The 16,211-nt window shown below is 35.8% G+C and overlaps 1 protein-coding gene across 4 annotated transcripts in view; it reads left to right on the top strand.

Annotated features, from left to right (window-relative positions):
• celsr3 (cadherin, EGF LAG seven-pass G-type receptor 3) overlaps window positions 1–16,211 on the top strand; it is a 216,416-nt gene that overhangs the window by 121,141 nt on the left and 79,064 nt on the right. For all 4 annotated transcript variants that reach the window (XM_055013004.1, XM_055013000.1, XM_055013003.1 and 1 more), the window contains 2 exons: window positions 6,904–7,045; window positions 10,082–10,202. In XM_055013004.1, coding sequence (XP_054868979.1) covers window positions 6,904–7,045; window positions 10,082–10,202 — 263 coding nt within the window. The remainder of the gene's footprint in view (window positions 1–6,903; window positions 7,046–10,081; window positions 10,203–16,211) is intronic.

A 16,211-nucleotide genomic window follows, 5' to 3' on the forward strand; every position in this document is an offset into this window, starting at 1 on the left:
AAAGTCACACAACAACACAAAGACACTAACTGATCTAACTGTAGACTACGAAATTACGTTTTTTCTCAATGGAAATCAACCGATAAAACTACTTCCCTGTCAGAAATGGCTGTCTGATACTAATGTAAAATGGTGAAAAGATGCTAAATATAACACAAATGGTAGTGGATTAGGATTGTTTAGGTCCAAATGCAGGTATTACACTGACTACTGATCAGTTTTTCATACTATTCAATCAATACAACAAATACCTTCAACCCCAACATCAGCTGCAGTATATTATCTGGATGCAAATTATGAAAACCGCCCCACAAATCCACATTTTGAGCGAGTTTGTCTTCGGTTGTTGAATCAGTTCAGCTTGAACTCTGTGAAATCAACAATCATCCAAAAATCAATTTCTTACTTTTTTAGTTTTTTAAATATTTTGCAGATTTTTCTGGTTGTCCTTTGCTGTCTTGTATGAGGGAAACTAAAATCAAACACACTCAAGTTCCAACTCTGTAACACCTGTGGAACACTTTAAAATTATGTTGCTGACTCACTGAACTTTGATTATTTCTACTTATTTAGCAACACAAAATTCAGCTTTTTTTCCCTTACATTTGCAGCATGAGTCCACTTTTTTTTTTTTTTGTTTTACATGAGGTTTTAGTGAAGGATCACTCGTTCCTTTCTTTCTGTGAGATGGATAATCTGTAAATTAAAATAAAATGGTTTGGTTTGTTGAGAAAATGGCTGTAAAAATCACTTTACGAGTGAATTAAACTTTATGTACAACATGTAGGTTGTCCAGATTCTCAACGGGGAAGTACAGATGTTGCAGCTTTTATGTGAACAAAAACTCATTACACAAAGTTTAACTCGGCTCTGCTCAGTTTTCTATATAAGAAATCCTGAGTCCAACCTTGCAAAGGAAAAGTCATTTTAGAGATGAAAACATTTCTCTTTAGTTGGACCTCAACCCTTTTCCTGATGCAACCTGTACACAAACATGCTGAGCTATTTAAAAGTCATTCCACTAATCTAGAAACACAAATACAGAAAGAAATAGATAATTTAACATATAAATAACCAGTAATCTAAAAAACTAACAATTTTTTAAATTTCATCTTCTTTTTCCATATGAAGCAATGTGGGTGTGATTTTATTGGATTTATGACATTTATTTTCACCCTGACATGAAAGTAGGTTCTTAAATTGTGGATTATAGCTGTAATATTTTAATCCTGCTATTAAAAAACGTACCTTTAAAGACCAAATACCAAAATTATGCTCTTTTTTTTAACTGAAAAGTGGGTCTGGGTGAGCAGAGTCCTTCTCTTGTTTTTGCTAAATCCCCATCAAAGTGTGAGTGAAGCGCTCTGCATTAGATTTAATGCAATTTCATTAGATTAAAGAGGGGTTTCATGTGCCGGTCTGTGTTTCTATACAAAAGGCTGCAGTGTTTGTGTAGAGTGTCTGGGGAATGCACTGCAGTATGTGACGGTTTCGTTCATCACGCTGCAGAGGTGTATGTCGCTGCTGAAGTGGCTCGATCAGCGCTGTTCAAGTGTGCAGTCGTTGCTTTTACTGTCGCAAATTCCTGCACTATTATGGCAGAGAGGTATTTAAACTTTTTCTGCGATGGCTTCACATTTTTTAAATTAGTTTTCACTTTGGCTCCACCTGGTTTTAATATGTTTCATCGTGCTGCTTAAAATCCAATGCTAGTTATTGAGAGTAAAACATGCTTAAACTGCAGCTAATGAATACTGTTATGTATTAATATATCTTTTTTAAATTTTAGATTTATTATTTTGGCTATAAAATATTTTTAAAAAGTGGAAAATACCACTTTTTTTATTTCAAAACCCAAAGGATGTAAAACAGCAAAAAGTAATATTAATAACCTTTGATGAACAGATGCTCAAAAACCATGCAAATGTTGTGTCAGAAATAGGAAATAATCAATAAATCTGTCTAAAATCTGATCATGACAATCTATGACGGGTGCAACTTGTGTGGATCTCACCTTTTGTATTTTTGCATCTACATCACACAGCTGGGATTCAAGGTCAGATATTGAGAGTTATTATCAAAAACATGCTTAAACTGTAGTTAATGATTACTGTTCTATATTAATATGTCTTTTTACAATGTTAGATTAATTATTTTGTCTATAAAATGCTAGAAAACAGTTAAAAAAAAAAACAAAGCACATTTTTGGTTCAAAACCCAAAAATTTAAGGATATAAAACAGCAAGAAGTATAATACGTAATATTTTAATGAACAGATGCTGTTTGATTGAGATCACATGTGAATTTTGTGTCAGAAATAAGAAAAGATCAATAAATCTCTTTAAAATCTGCTTATAAACATCCCGCAAAGGACAAAATTTTTGTCAATATTTCCTTTTGTATTTTTGCATCTACATCCTGCAACTTGAAATCCAAGGCCGGTTATTGAGAGTAATTATCTAAAACTGCAGCTAATGATTACTGTTATAAATTAATATGTCTTTTTTTTAGGGCTGGGACTTTAACGCTTTAATTTCGATTAATTAATTACAGCTAAAACAACGCGTTAAAAGTAATAACGCAATTAATTACACCCTCCTCAGTTCCCTCATTTCTGGCACACCGGTAACTCTGATGAACACTCCAGCCCAGTAGGTGGCGGTAATGAACCTAAAGTCTGTTTGTAGCCATGAAGAAGAATAATGCCCAGGCACTGGTGAGCAGTGAAGGAAGACGAGATTGAGCTTTTTGGGCAGAAAGTTTTCTTTTAAAAATCTTCCTGATAGCAGCTTGGATAAATCCTGGTTGTGTGCAAATTGTACAACAAAGACTTTTCTGATCACTGCAGCACTTCAAGCCGACGGTATCACCTCAATGTAAAACATGTTGCTGTTAGCACCAGAGCTAACGTTAGCCTCGAGTCATGCTAACGGCTAACGGTGTAGCCATCCAATAATAGACCACTTTTCTAGACAGTGCTTGAGTTTACAAAAGTCTTAAAATGTTGAATAAAATCGCTATAATTGCACTTAGATTTGCAGTAATCTGTGAATGTAGCAGACAGATGAAAAATGCAGATAAATAGAAATGAAACATTTTTGTGGTTTAAGTTTTTACTCCGTCGAGGCTCTGCCTCCTTGAAGGAGGAATAACCTAAACAACAAAAATATCTCTTTTAATAACCTTATTATAAACTTTTTGTTTATAAAAAATTACATAAATAAAAATTGATATTCCTATAAAAAGTACCATCAAAATTACACCATTTATCAGACCCAGAAAAGATGAAAACAGAATGAATCTCTGGATTTCCAACTTTCTGAAGCTCCTTGAACTACTTATGCTGATTTTATGTGCCATACAGTGGAAAAAACAAATAAATTCAGGCTTCGTCATCAAAATCACTTTTTTTCTGTGTCCCATTTTCCCTTTTTTTTAACATAAATTTTAAATTATAAATACGCATGTCTATTCATTGATTCAACTGTCAACCACAATTTTATTTGAATTGAAAAACTTCACTTATTGTGTCAACTAGTGCTATTTGACGAAAGTGCAATCATTGCGATTAATTAATTACAAAGCCTGTAATTAATTAGATACATTTTTTAATCGCGTCCCACCACTACTTTTTTTACATGTTAGATTTATTATTTTGTCTATGAAATGTTAGAAAACTGTGAAAAACACCACTTTTTTGGTTCAAAACTCAAAGATATAAGGACATAAAAGAGCAAACAGTAATCATAAATTTTAATGAAGTGATGCTGCTTGACTGAGATCAAATTTTGTGCCAGAAATAGGAAATTATCAATAAATGTAAAGTATGCTTATGACCATCTACGAGGGTGCAACATGTGTGGATCTCACCTTTTGTGTTTTTGCATCTACATCACGCAGCTGGAATTCAGTGTCAGATATTGAGAGTAATTATCTAAAACCTGCTAAAACTGCAGCTAATGATTACTGTCACATATTAATATATCTTTTTTTAAATGTTAGATTTATTATTAAAATGTTAGATACAATGTTTGAAAACTGTGACAAATACTTTTTTTTTTGGTTCAAAACCGAAAGATTTAAGGATATAAAACCACATAAAGCAATATTGCATAGCATTTTAATTGAACAGATGCTGTTTCATTGAGTTCAAAAACATGGAAATTTTGTGTCAGAAATAGAAAAAAGATCAATGAATCTCTAACGAAGGACACAACTGGTGTGCACCTCACATTTTGTGATTATTTAGTCTTTGTGTGCTATCAGAATCACTGGTTGAACTTCTTACACTAAGAGGAATCTTTAATTTCCCTTGTTTTGTGCCCATATATCTTAATTTTCATGTAAGTGATACACGGATTGCAACACAAAGCCTCTGTTTTCACTGTGCAATGTTTCCCTCATCCAGTACAAGTTCCTGTTAAATTGAAATAAATTGCAATCTTCTTTAAGGCTTTTTTTCATACAGAGGTTGTTGTGCTAATTTTCCTTCAGAGGAGGCATCATTTTTTAAAAATTTTTTATTATCCCTTATTAATCCCATGAGGGGAAATTCTGATTTTCTCATATCTCCCCAGCTGGGGGAGTCAGAGTGATGGGTCAGCCGCGGTACAATGCTCCTGGAGCAGGAAGGGTTAAGGGCCTTGCTCAAGGGCCCAACAATGGCCACATTGGGGTTCTGAACCTCTGACCTTCTGCTCAGTAGTCCAGAGACTTAACCGTTGTGCCACCACAATCATGTTGTATTCCAGTGAATGACAGTGTTGTAACACACAGTTGTGGCTTGTTTTAGCAGTGAGCTCACCCAGCCGGAGTGCGTCAGGAGGGTGACATTTCTGATAATCGCTGTTTGATGCTGGAGATGCTCGCTGGTGAACTGACAGGTGATTATATGTGGAGCAGGGATGGAAAACAGAGCGCTGTTCTGTATATTAAAAATTCAGCAGTTGTCATGTTGGGCTCTTACTTCATGATGATGCCTACAGGGAAGTTCTCCATCGTAATAATTCTGACCAAATGTTCTCTAATTTTGTCTAATTTTCTAGCTGGATTTTCAAAGTAAATTACGTGTTTGTCATATTAACTCCATTTGTAAAACTAGAATGTCATATGTTCAATATTGATATTTTGATTACTTTAACATAACTGATATTTAACTGCAGTTTTGAAAAGATTGTGTGTTAAAATGAGATGGCTGTGATTCAGGTGGTTGAGCAGATTGTCTGCTAACGTCTACACAATGTTGATGATTCAATCTCTTGCCCCACTACACGTCATATTTTTGCAGTTTTTGCATATTTTTGAATTTGACTGAAAACATCATACTAGCTGACGTTTGTATGTCCAACTCTTAATGTTTCAGATGTATACTGGTGAACAGGTTATTGTATGTGGCACATGGATGGAAAATTGAACACTGTTCTACGTATTAAAATTAAAATTCTTCATGCTAATTTTGGTCATTTTGACCAAATGTTCTCTTATTTTTTATTTCTCTCTTTAGTCCCTAGTTTAAAAACGCTGGTGGAATTTTTAAATTTACACTCAATATTTAATGTATTATTTCCAGTTGTGAAAATAGAATATTTCATATTCAATTTAATATTGAATATGAAATATTCTATTTTCAGCGAAAACAATAAAAATCATCAAAGATTGAATAATCTTGCCATTTTGACCAAGCGTCCTCTTCCTTTGTCATATTTTCTGATTGGATTTTCCAAGTAAGTTGAAGATTAATGTGTTATTACCAGTTGTAAAACCAGTTAAGTAGCCCATTTTAGATTTGCTTTCTCTCCTTAGTCTCTAGTTAAATAAACAACTCTCTCACCACCTTTGCAGCTAAACAATAAAAAAATAACATAGACACAGCAACAACGAAAGACAAAAATATCAAAGATTGAATAATCTTGCCATTTTGACTAAGCGTCTTCAAAGTATGTCACATTTTCTAGTTGAATTTCTAGTGATAAAACTAGAATGTTTCACATTGTATATTAATATTTATGTTGCTTTAAAATTAATGGATATCTAGCTTCTTCTGCACTAATGCGAGTTCACCTCAGTTTCCCTTTCTATCCGTAATTTCCTAAATTTTCTCCCCACCTTTCCAACAAAACATTAAACAACTTAACATATACCCAGCAAAAACAATAAAAATGATCGAAGATTGAATAATCTTGTCATTTTGACCAAGTGTTCTCTAAATTTGTCATATTTTCCAGTTGGATTTTCAAAATATATCAAATATTCAATGTATTATTTCCAGTTATAAAACTATAATATTTCATATTCAATATTAATATTTAGGTCACTTCATTAATTAACTGATATTTAGCTTCTTCTACAATAATGTGAGTCCACCTTAGCTTCTCTTTCTATCCTTATAACAGTTTTTTAGCTCTGTCCCCATACTTCCAATATAACAATAAAAAGTTCACATAGAAACAGCAAAAACAATAAAGATGATTAAAGACTAAATAATCTTGCCATTTTGACCAAGCATCCTCTAACTTTGCTACATTTTCCACTTGGATTTTCAAAATAAATATCAATTCTGTTGTTTCTAGTTGTAAAACTAGAATCTTATATATTTGTTATTGTTTTTTTCTTTAAACTCTGTCCCCATATTTCCAATGTAACAATGAGAAACAGAATTTAAAACAGAATTTTGTTCACCGCAGGAAAAACATGATTGTTTTTCTGTCTGGGTGACTCAGCACTTGGTATACACAGACAAGCTGACATTTGTACATCCAACTGTCCTCCTCATCCTTTTTCCTGTGATATCTGTCTGTGCAGCTTTAAGGATGTCAGACTTCCGGTATTCTGAAGCTGCTGTCCACTTCCAGAGAATGTGATTTATGCTTGAATAAATGTAAATTATCTCTCTGTCTCTCTCAGGTTACTATGGGAATGGTTGCACCGACGCCTGCCAGCTGAATCCGTGTGAAAATGAAGCTCAGTGCCATAGGAAGCCCAGCTCCTCTCACGGATACATCTGTGACTGCGGCGACAATCACTACGGCCAATACTGCCAGCACGGGTACACAAATTAAACACACAACCGCCTCGACATTTCAACCGCAATCCATCTGTGAGATGGCTGCATGGTTTTAAAGCCTTTTGGCGTCTGCTGCCCATTTAAACTCCGTTCAGTTGACGGCTTTGTTTCATCCTCACTGGCCCACATTTCCACTGTTGTGTGTTATCCACTGTGAGATGAGCCCTGACTAAAATCGTAGCACGCTCTAACATCATCTGTGTGAATGTTAAACTGAGCGAAAGGAGCGCGACCTCGGCCTGACCTCCTGCTTCTTTCCTGCCTGCGAAATCCTCCCAGCTTTAGGTTTATCTCATGATCTGCTCATTGTGCAAGTGTGTCTCAGACGTCCATCTTTGATCTGTGTTTGTTTTCACAAAGACACACATTGTCAACTGCTGCTGCTGATGAAATATGTGTCTGCAAGTCTGTCTGTCTCCCCTTATTTCCCCTGATATGTATCTCTCTGTTGCTGTGAATCCTTCCAAACGTTTGTCTCATTAATCATCTCCTAGGATCATCAATGCTTCTCCATGATTTTTCGCCAAGGTGCTACCTGCTAACTCACAATAATTACACAAGTCAGTTACTGGATCAACAGAAAGATGAAAAGCTCAGTAAAATTTTCAGTTTCTCATTCATTTTCACGTACGATGAGCTCCCTGAACCTTCAGATCTTCTTGTTAGGGCCCAATTGTTCGTCTTTCAGTCCTCAAAACATCATAAATATTATTTTTTCACATCGTATATACAACCCAGAGGAAATGCATCATTTCTGTCACAGTTACAGACTCTTGAATTTTCTGTCTTTGTGAAGCCACTTTCAGATTCTTAAATGTGAGGCTTTTCTCATTTGCAGTTCTCAAAAATGAGAAAAATATAATTTGCATATATCACTTCTGTAGCTAAGATGAATCTTGAAAGACTTCAAACCAATATCTCATTTAGAAAAGACTCCTACAAGACATATTTACCAGCTAATGGAGTTTCCTGTTCAGGTCCAGACTTTTTTTTTCTGTGCTTCTAACTTCTGTTTGCACGAGGGCTATCAAAATTAACGTGCTGACGTGGATGAATCCATCTTCATGATTCATGTGATTAAAAAATTGAATGCAATTAACGCATCTGCAGCGCAGAATGACTCAAAATCCTTGAAACGTCTTTGGCAACACATTTCAGGCAGTTTGTCAAAGTAGACTTGCCGGCGCGCATGCCGTAGTGCATGCGCAAATGGGCAGTTGATCCGGTAGTGGCAGAACCAAGCAACTGAAATGGAAGACAGTAAACAGTAGGTCCCGACTGACTGATCGGCCGGCCGATTAAATCGGCCGATTATAGCCCTTTTCAAAAATAATCATCATCGGCCGGAGTTTTGCCGATTAAACGCCGATATATACTTAATTTCTCATAAAACAGTAAATGCTGTTAAGTGTCGGAGTCGCGCAGGATGATGTCCTTGCACCATTTAAGCTACAGCCAGGCAACATCACAGGAGTGGGCTGAGCCGACAGGTACGTTTATAACGACGTTGTGAAATTAATAATGACTCAACATGTCTTCTGTTTCAGTTAAGAGTAAAACTTAAAATGATTAACAATACTGTCTGTCTGCAGCAACCGTCATGATATCACTCTTAGCTTTACTTTGTCAGAAAATACTATAACGTGAATAATGTTTTGACTTCACTCATTATGTTGCTTTTATACAGCATATACATATATATAAAATATATATATATATATATATATATATATATATATATATATATTTTATATATATATATATATATATATAAACTACCTCTAATTTGCAGCAACAAGAAGTACAAGACAAGATATAATTCATAACTCATTTATAGATTGACTCTTTTTAAAGGTTATATCATTTCCCAGAAGTTTAATGCTTTATTGCATGTTTGTGTACTTAAAAATTCCTCTCTGTTGTAAAATTAAACAAATACTGAAGGACAAAGTATAGTAAAACAGTAAAATAATCTGCCTGTAATTCATATCTTTGTTGTTGTAAGCGTTGAGACCAAAAAAGAAGATGGAACAGTCGACCAAAATACAGTTATATGCACACTCTGCAGGAAGGAGATTTTTTTTCACTGAAGCACTTCCAGCTTAAAGTTCTACATTAACGTGAAGCATGCGTTAGTCGGGGATTCTAACATGAACCTTTAAAGGTGTTTAATAAGCACCTTAATTGTTAAGTATATTCTCTTCTTTCTTGAGTCTGTTTGCGCATGCAAAATGAAACACGATTAATTTAGATTTTAAAAAGAATGATATTTAATCGTGATTAATCCAATCTGCCATGTGATTAATCTGATTAAACTTTTTTAATCATTTGACAGCACTAGTTTGCACATAACATCTTCCCTTTAAGCTGCCAAAAATACACCAAATATCAATTACGTCTGATGTTTGTCTGCTAAACTCCCCGTAACGTACAATAAAGAGGTGCAGGCACCAATCAGCATTAACTGTGAGCAGCACTCATGTCTTCTGTGATCCATTTGGCACCGAGTACAGGAGGAGAGCGCATTAAGTAAGATGTGAGCAAAGCCAAAGTGTCGTACGTGATCAAATCCCAGGTGTGTTTCTCAAGAGCACAAATCCAGCAGCAGTTTGAGGAAACAGAATTTGAAATAAATTAATCAAAACAAATGTGACTCTAGTGAGAGGATAATATTGATTTTGTGGCTGCACGAACAAAAGAGAGTTATTGGTGTAAAAATGCATTGATCTACAGGTAGTAATGTGTTTAATTGCATGAATGTTATCTTTAAATTTTGAATAGTTGCTTCCTGTGACTCGGTTCATTCGAAAATGTTTGCTGTTCTTTTTATTCATACCTTTCTAGACCTCTGAAACTCAACATTTCCTCTCAGTTTGATGCTGCTTTGTTTCCTCTTGTGTCTTTGTTCAAACTAATGACTTACGAATAAAAGATTTTGACACCATCAGTTTCTCTCTTTTGCTATTTTTCTCCATCTATGTGGTGTTATTGACTGGACCTGTTGGTGTGTTCATGCAGGATTGATCACCAGTGTCCTAGGGGCTGGTGGGGATCTCCAACCTGTGGACCATGTCACTGTGACACCAACAAAGGCTTCGACCCCGACTGCAACAAGACAAGCGGACACTGTCACTGCAAGGTAACCAAGAAACACGTAACTAGGTCAACACACAAGCACATGAAACAGCTTTCAGATGAGGTTAGAATGCTAATCTGCATGTCATCGTGCAACCGGCATGAACAGATATTATGATGTTTGCCCTTGAAAGAGAAGATGTGATGAAAGCTGGTGGAAACTAAAGTGCTGGATTATTAACTTGACAGCAGATGCAACATCAGGTACTGAGCTTTTAGTGGTTTTGAGTTGCACAATATACAACAGAAGTGTGTACAAACCTGTGCAAAATCTCTTAAATGCCAAATGCATTCCAACTGAATCACCCCGCAACAGACAATACAACTAAGACATACAACTAATCAAACAGTTTCATATTAATGTCTCAATTGAGTTTTGTAATCACAATTAAACTACAAATGAAAGTAGAAAAAACGTGACTCTGGGCTTTAATCTTACAGTTTAGTCATTTTAGCATGATGTCCTATATTGATTTTATAGGTTATAATCAATGGTAATGGTAATCTTTTTTTTCTTATTTATTCTTGTACTGCCTTTATACTTTTTCTTTTGGAGCTGCTGTAGCGGTGAACTTTCCACACTGTGGGATCAGTAAAGTTTATCCTCACAGCAGTGAAGGACGTCAGCAGCAGTTACATTTTTGAAGATATTTTGCATTATTATTGAAGACTTGTGCATTATTAGTACACAGATCGAGTATTTCCTCTTTTTTCCATTAAAAACCAAATACTTTCGAAAGGCTATATTAAAAATGCAGACCCTAAAGAAGAAAGTTACTGCAGCAAAAGTGAATACGCACAATTAAGAAAACCTCTGAGAACAATAAATATAGCTATGATTTCATAAAACCCTAAATACAATACAATACAATACAATGACTTTATTAATCCCCGAAGGGAAATTCAATTGTCTGGTCACATCTGATTACTAAATGCATAGACACGGTCAGGGGCGGATTTAGAGAAAAATTAATAGGGTGGCAAAGGGGTGGCAGATACATTTTAGGGGGTGGCACATATATATATATATGTATATATATATATATGTATATATATATATATATATATATATATATATATATATATATATATATATATATATATATATATATATATATACATATACATATACATATACATATACATATATATATATATATATATATATATATATATATATATATATTAGGGCTGGGACTTTAACGCTTTAATTTTGATTAATTAATTACAGCGAAAATAACGCGTTAAAAATAACGCAATTAATTGCACCCTCCTCAGTTCCTTCATTTCTGGCACACCGGTAACTCTGATGAACACTCTTTTTTTACATAAATTTTAAATTATAAACACGTACATGTCTATTCATTGATTCAACTGTCAACCACAATTTTATTTGAAATGAAAAACTTCATTTATTGTGTCAAATATTGCTATTTGACAAAAGTGCAATTATTGCGATTAATTAATTACAAAGCCTGTAATTAATTAGATTAATTTTTTAATCGTGTCCCATATATATATATACACACACACACACACACACACACACACACACACACACACACACACACACACACACACACACACACACACACACACACACACACACACTCTGCCAAGGAGGCGGAGCCTTGGCAGAGTTATGTGATTACTGGCATTGGTCTGTCTGTCTGTTAGCAACATTACTCAAAAACGGAATGATGGATTTGGATGAAACCAACCACCAGGCTTTATCAAATTGACGCAAATACTGCTAAAATAAGTATGTTAAATAAGTTAATATCATTTGTATTTGTCAGCCAATCCTAAACATGAGTTGTTCTTATTAGCTGTCAATCAAAATATGTGATTTGATATGTCTAGCAGAAAGGGGAAAAGATTTAAAATGAAATAAAGTCAACCTTATACACTTTGAAGAAACCAAATGCTCGATATGTTTAAAATGTTTCTTAAATTTAGCAACAAATTAGATTAAGACTAGACAATGTCTCTCTTGTACACTGTTTTGGGAAATCTGCATTTGTGTGATCTCTGCTTATGTTCGGCCTGCCACAATGATTACATTGTCAATTCATCTAGAACAGAGTCAGAGTCCAGATAATTTTATTTATTGTCTTAGATTTGTGGTTTTATTTTTTGATGCTCTTTATTTGAGACATTTCTTACAATAATTCTACAATTCCAATATTTGGATATTCTTAAGAATTAAGGATCTACTTATCATCTTGAAATTAAAAGACTAACTACATCAGATAATAATTTGTCCAAAAAGATAATTATGGTGACAGGTGTACCTCTTACTCAGATATATTATACTAAAGCAATATTCATAGCATGTGGACCACCTGGACCAGAGATAGTCTCTGATTTACCTTTCTCTGTCTGAGCTCTGCATGCCTTCATTTCTTTCTCTCTCTCTGAACTCTTTCTCCTCCATCTCCTCTCTGGGATGCTCTTCCTCCTCTCTTCTTTTAGGCTGGAAAAAGCTGGTGGTGGTTCCCTTCCTCTTCATTCTTTACTGTCTCCTACAAGAATCACACTGATTGAATTATGTTTTTTCCTTTGATAATTTTCATTATTAACTATGTGTTATGGGGGGAGCTGGAGAACCCAGGCGCAGACACAGAGAGACTGGCAGAAATGTGAATTAAGGAAAGACTTTATATCAGAAAACTAAAACAATACATAAAAGGAGAACTGAACTGGGAGGAAACAAAACTAAACCAAACCACTACTAACAAACACTATGAATTCAAAAACAGAAGATTACTAAACTAAAACTAAGCTAAAGAGGGGTACTTACAAGATGGGGGAACTGACAACAGAAGGGGCAAGGAAGCAGGCTCAGGAAATCTGGGGCGAACGGAGATGAGACTGGAGCTACTGGCTGGAGACAAAAGCAGGGCTAGCGAGAATCCAAAAGCAGAACTGAGTCCAAGTGAGGGATATCCAGTGCGAGGGAAAACAGAGTCCGAAAACAGAGTCCATGAAGGCATGTGGGTAACTATGATCCAGCAGGGAGTGAATGAAAGGACAGAGCTTAAATAGGTGGAGGTGAGGTGGAGAACAGGTGAATGGAGTGATCTGATTATTGCAGCTAACACTCATTGCAGTAAGTGGCTGATGGCAGAATGCAGGCAGGAGAAACAGGGAGAGAGAGAGAGAGACATGAGGGAGAGGTGACAGACAGAGTGAACCAAAGAGACAGGACAAAACAGAAACAGATCGGAACCCAAGGGAGAAAGGAGGAAAAATGGGGAAGAGGGGGAAAGAAGGGCAGAAGCTGGAGCAGGATCATAACACTATGATACAATCTGATGTGTACAATTTAAACCTTTAAAGAGATACTTAACATGTAAACATTTTTTCAGCTGTAAACTAAATGATATGACTGTACTATGATGAAACACATCAGTGTACGTGTTATTATGACCTTGACACCAAAATTATAAAAACAGCATTAAACAAGCAGGATGTAGTTTTCAAACAGTGCATGAAAACCTGGTGTGACTGGGGGTTTGGTTACACTTTAATGTCATGTAAAGTCTTAGTGAATGTGTGATTTCTTTTGACTTACAGTCTGTTGTCAGAGCCACAGGTTGTAATTATCAAAAAAAAAAAAAAACTTCCATAGACGAACCCCGGCCATCCTTCTGTGGCTGTTCTCTAACATTAGCTAGCTACATAAGTAAAAATTAGCAAGGCCCAGGCTCACTGGAAACCGTGGCTCATCTCGCAAGCAAATACTTTATGTGAATTTAGACACTATTAGCATGAAATACATTGTGAACAGTTATATTACCATGTAGTCTAACCCAGTCTAACTAGTGTCTTACTGTCACGTTTTGCCGGCCACACTGAAGTCCAGCTGTCATCCACATGAGTGAGGTCTAAGAGCAGCCCCCTCAGGGGGTTGGTGTCACCTCGTATCTGTAGCAGCATAGACTGTACAGTACGTTACGTCTACATGGTGCATTCAAAAGCACTCGGACATCGGAGTTTTACTCGTTATTCGTCTGTCCTGGACTGTCGCTCTTTACGGCCGGCCACAACCTTTCATACACATATTTTTGAATTAGATCGTTCAGAACTGGGGTGGCAGACGGGGTGGCAAGGCATCTTCTAGGGGTGGCAGTTGCCACCCTATGCCACCCCAGTAGATCCGCCCCTGGACACGGTTATCAAATGACCTGTTAACAGAAGACACCTCTCAGTTTTAGTCCTATGTACTGTGACTAATTGCATGTTTACATCATAGCTTCACAGAAAAGAAGAACTCATAGAGGAAACTAAAAATCAAAATGTCAGACTTCACAAAGATGAAAAATGGTACAGGAGGATCTCTAACCAACTAAAAAGCAGTTGAAACAGTTGCAGCAGCAATCAGGAGGTATGCAATTAGCCATAGTATCACTAATCAGGGCTGTAGTGGTTATCCTCCTAAAATAATGCCACGGACAGTGAGTTACTTGCACAATCTAGCTCTACGAAACAGACAATAAGTACTTTGTCACCAGAGTTAGCAATGGAAAGCAGAGTTTCTGTGACAGCTCAGACAGTATGAAGAGCATTGTATGATGTGAATCTCAACAAATGTCATTCAAGAAAGAAAAAACTTCCTCTTTAACACAAGCTGCAATTTTAAACCTGAAAAGAAGCTTGATGAATACTGGAAGCACATTCTTTAGTCAGATGAGACAAAAATATTTAGTTTTTGGGACTACCACAGTGAATGCATAATTCTGAAGCACGGAGGTGGTAGTCTGATGATATGGGGTTGCATGAATGCAAAAAGTGTTGGGCAGATGACATTTATAGATGCACCATGAGTGTCTGTGAATAAACCAAAATACTGGCTGATAAGATGACTTCCAGTCTGCAGATGCTTTGCAGAAAAGGAATATTCCAGCATGATAATGATCCAAAGCACACCACAAAGATTTAAGAAGAAAAGTATGTCACCTGGGTATTTTATAAAGAAAACCAAAGCAAAACAACCACTTCAGCAAAAAGCAGCTGTAAACAATGACACAACATTGCTCCAGATATTCAGTATCCTTCATGCAGGAAATAAAATATAATTAAAGTTGGACATATGAAGTATTGGAAAAATAAAAGATTCGGATCTCTGTAATGACTTTTGTTGTATTGCATTCCTACAGTGGGTCATGGTATTTTTAATATAATAAATCTAAACTGTTAGTTTTTCATTTTGTTCAGCTTCGAAGCAATGCAATTACTGAGAGGAGATGCAGTCTTTGATCATTTGACATTTAGGTGATATTGCTCAGGGGCGAACTCCTTTTGTTATATGTTTTAGCTGTCTAAAGCTCTATTAAATAGTTGCAGATGTTGAGCGTGTTCATTTTTTAAGACAGAAGACAAACTACTTCTCTCCAATTAAGCTGTTTATTTTGTAAATATCAGTGTCTCAAAAGAATCTTGTACAAGGGCATTTCTATTTGGAACAGCCTCCTAGAAAAGGATAAAGTCTGATATGAACAGGACATTTTATTCAGTATGGTGAAATGTGATTGGTTTTAGAACACAAACACATAATTCAAATATTGAAATATGATGGCTAAAGGTGGGGATAAACCGTGGTATAGACTTAGCTCTCCCATTAGTTGGTGCACAGATATGTATTCAAAGTTGTTTAAATCAATCCAACTGGAAAGGTTCCTTGAAGACGTTTCACCTCTCATCCAAGAGGCTTCTTCAGTTCTGGTGGTGGTTGATGTTGCCTCAGCTTATAATCTCTGTGAGGTGTGGTCAGTGCTATTCACATTGTGACGACCATTGTGAATATGTGATGCAGGTATCCCTTAGGGAGGATTATTATGGTTTTTTTCCCTCAAACAACCTTGAGTTAGCAGTTTCAGTACAATTACTTGTTACATTATAAGGAAATAGGAATGTGCTGTGTATCAAAGCTCTATCTTTGTTAGTGTGTGTGCATGTGTAGAAGAAGAAGCATTTTTTGTAAACGGCTGTAACTTTCCAGCTTGACCTG

This window comes from Amphiprion ocellaris, chromosome 8 (assembly GCF_022539595.1).
Source record: "Amphiprion ocellaris isolate individual 3 ecotype Okinawa chromosome 8, ASM2253959v1, whole genome shotgun sequence".
In the NCBI taxonomy this organism is placed as follows: domain Eukaryota; kingdom Metazoa; phylum Chordata; class Actinopteri; family Pomacentridae; genus Amphiprion; species Amphiprion ocellaris.